We start from the raw sequence: 2,228 nt of genomic DNA, 5'->3' as shown, positions 1-2,228 counted from the left end.
GAATTAAAATGATGACGGTATGATTCAAGTACAGCCAACTTCAGATTGAAGTGCAACAAGTGTCAAAATCATATCCTCCTCTCTGTGCGCTTTTTTGACAATTATTATCAGAATGACAAAAGTTGTGACACAAACATTGAATTGAGTAAATTGCGTACATTTTATTTTACACTTTCATTGAATAACTTTTATTCATACTGCATCGATTTGTGGCATATTTTTCATGTAAATATTTGTAAAGGTTCGTGTTTTAACAAATTATGTTAATCAGTACTTTCTGTTCTATTCCTAGTCAGTGGCACTTCGCGAAGAGTGTGTATTCATCACTAGTGACGTCATCAGCCGAAAAAGCAAAGAATGTACAACGCAGATAACCAAAATCATAATAAAGAGGCGGTGGCTAGTCCATCAAGCGACGAGTCTCCGACGAAAATATTCAAATTAACCATCGATTGTTTGGACGAAATATTCGAATATTTGTCGCTGAAAGACTTGCATTCATTCGGTCAAACATGCAAGCGAATGAACAAAGTGGCCGGCGAATATTTCAAGCAGAATTATTCCTCGGCTCCAAATTTGTGCAAAGTGGATGGAATATACACGAATTATGACAAAGATGACGTCACAAATGAACAAATTCATATATCTGGTTTCAATAAATTTATGCCGTGCATTTCATATTGTGGACACTGTCCACAACACGATTTCGGTGCATTTAAATATACTAAATCTCATATAAATGAATTTGAGGCAACTAACCACATTTACCTCGGATGGTTAAGCATTAATTGCAAAACAGTTGAGCATTTTAAACAATTGTTGCCCCAACTGGGAATTGTTCAATACCAATGTTGTTCGGTGGATGGTGACATATACGATTTGATATTGAAATATTGTAAAAATTTGAGAGAGATTTATGTTCAAGGTTCGGATGGCGGTAAACGAATAAATGGTAAATTCAACTGGCTGTTACAAGAATATCCCAAGCTTGAACGTTTGGAATGGAGACCCAATGATCCCTGTAAGATTGAAGAGCTACGTGATTTTTTCATACGTAATCCAAATGTAAAGAGATTTTCAACTACCTCAAAATTTTGGTGGACGAATGGTGACATATTCTCAAATTCCAAGGCAAAATTGGATATATTCGAAATCAAAGGATTTTACGTTAATACGGGGCATGACAAAGATGGTGACAAGATATTGAAAAGTCATGTCAACTTATTAAATCGACTCTATGAACAAGGCTTTTATAAACGACTATACATTTACGTCGATAGTGTTTATGAAGAGAAAATCACTGCATTTGCCTCGATCAAAGGTCTCGAATTATTGTTCATTCGATGGTTTCAAAAGAGTTATAATTTAGCTCAACTGACCAATCTGAGAGAATTAATGATTATGTATGGATCGAAAGATCCTAAGGATATGGAGGTTTTAGCAAATGGCCTGACAAAACTCGAACGTCTTAACATTGGTGGGTCTAAAATCGATGATATTATGCCATTCATTCGTCGATCACCGAAATTGAACAAAATCAAATTTATACCACGGAACAAAGATGTAGTTTTGAATTTGGCAATGATGAATGAAGAACGTGCCAAGTTGGTTGGAGCTCGAAAAATAATAATTTATACGCGTGATGATGTTTTCTTGGCTACTAAATGGACGACCAGAAACGGTGATATCAATTTGAGCTTCATCGAAATGAGACGATTGGATTCGATTGAATGGAATCATCATATACATCCGTATTCTATCCTTTAAAGTCTATACGATTTTTGTAAAAGTTGCCATTAAAAAACTATCCAAAATGATGTTTGATCATTTTTATCATTTTCTTCTGTGCGGACTTTCTTTGATTTGATGAAGTTATAAATAAATATATACCTCGAGGGTACTATAGTTCTCATTTTTACTGTTTTATTTCGTACTAGCATGCCTTCAGCTCGCTTCGCTCGCCTCGGCATACTACCCAAACACTAAATTTGCCTTGTTCACCCGGGGCATTCGTACCGTGCGTCAGTTACGAACACACGAAACAGAATACGGAGCTAAAGACGCTCGGTGCAAATGCTCTGGACGAACAGTGTAATTTGAGTGCTTGGATAGTTTCTTCCAATATTTCTATATTTTTTTACGTATTGGACGGTTACTCGCTCGCTTCGCTCGCTCGTAACCTTACCCTTGTCCGCCCTGTTTCCAAATTTCTTCTTTTGCCGAATGAT

General features: G+C 36.3%; 1 protein-coding gene across 1 annotated transcript; it reads left to right on the top strand.

Annotated features, from left to right (window-relative positions):
* The first annotated feature begins 112 nt into the window (after positions 1–112).
* Positions 113–1,912, top strand: LOC116346603. Its single transcript, XM_031776746.1, has 2 exons — positions 113–225; positions 293–1,912. Exon 2 carries the CDS (start codon positions 358–360, stop codon positions 1,765–1,767), a length of 1,410 nt encoding a protein of 469 aa, XP_031632606.1. The 5' UTR covers positions 113–225; positions 293–357; the 3' UTR covers positions 1,768–1,912.
* Positions 1,913–2,228: the final 316 nt, after the last annotated feature.

This window comes from Contarinia nasturtii, unplaced genomic scaffold (genome assembly GCF_009176525.2).
Source record: "Contarinia nasturtii isolate CC-2019 unplaced genomic scaffold, AAFC_CNas_1.1 Cnas_scaffold_1608, whole genome shotgun sequence".
Taxonomy (NCBI): Eukaryota; Metazoa; Arthropoda; class Insecta; order Diptera; family Cecidomyiidae; genus Contarinia; species Contarinia nasturtii.
This window is presented reverse-complemented; position numbering and strand designations above follow the sequence as displayed.

What these genes read in the sequence shown, in the direction of transcription:
- LOC116346603 (XM_031776746.1), top strand. Translation starts at nt 358, where the DNA reads ATGTACAACGCAGATAACCAAAATCATAATAAAGAGGCGGTGGCTAGT.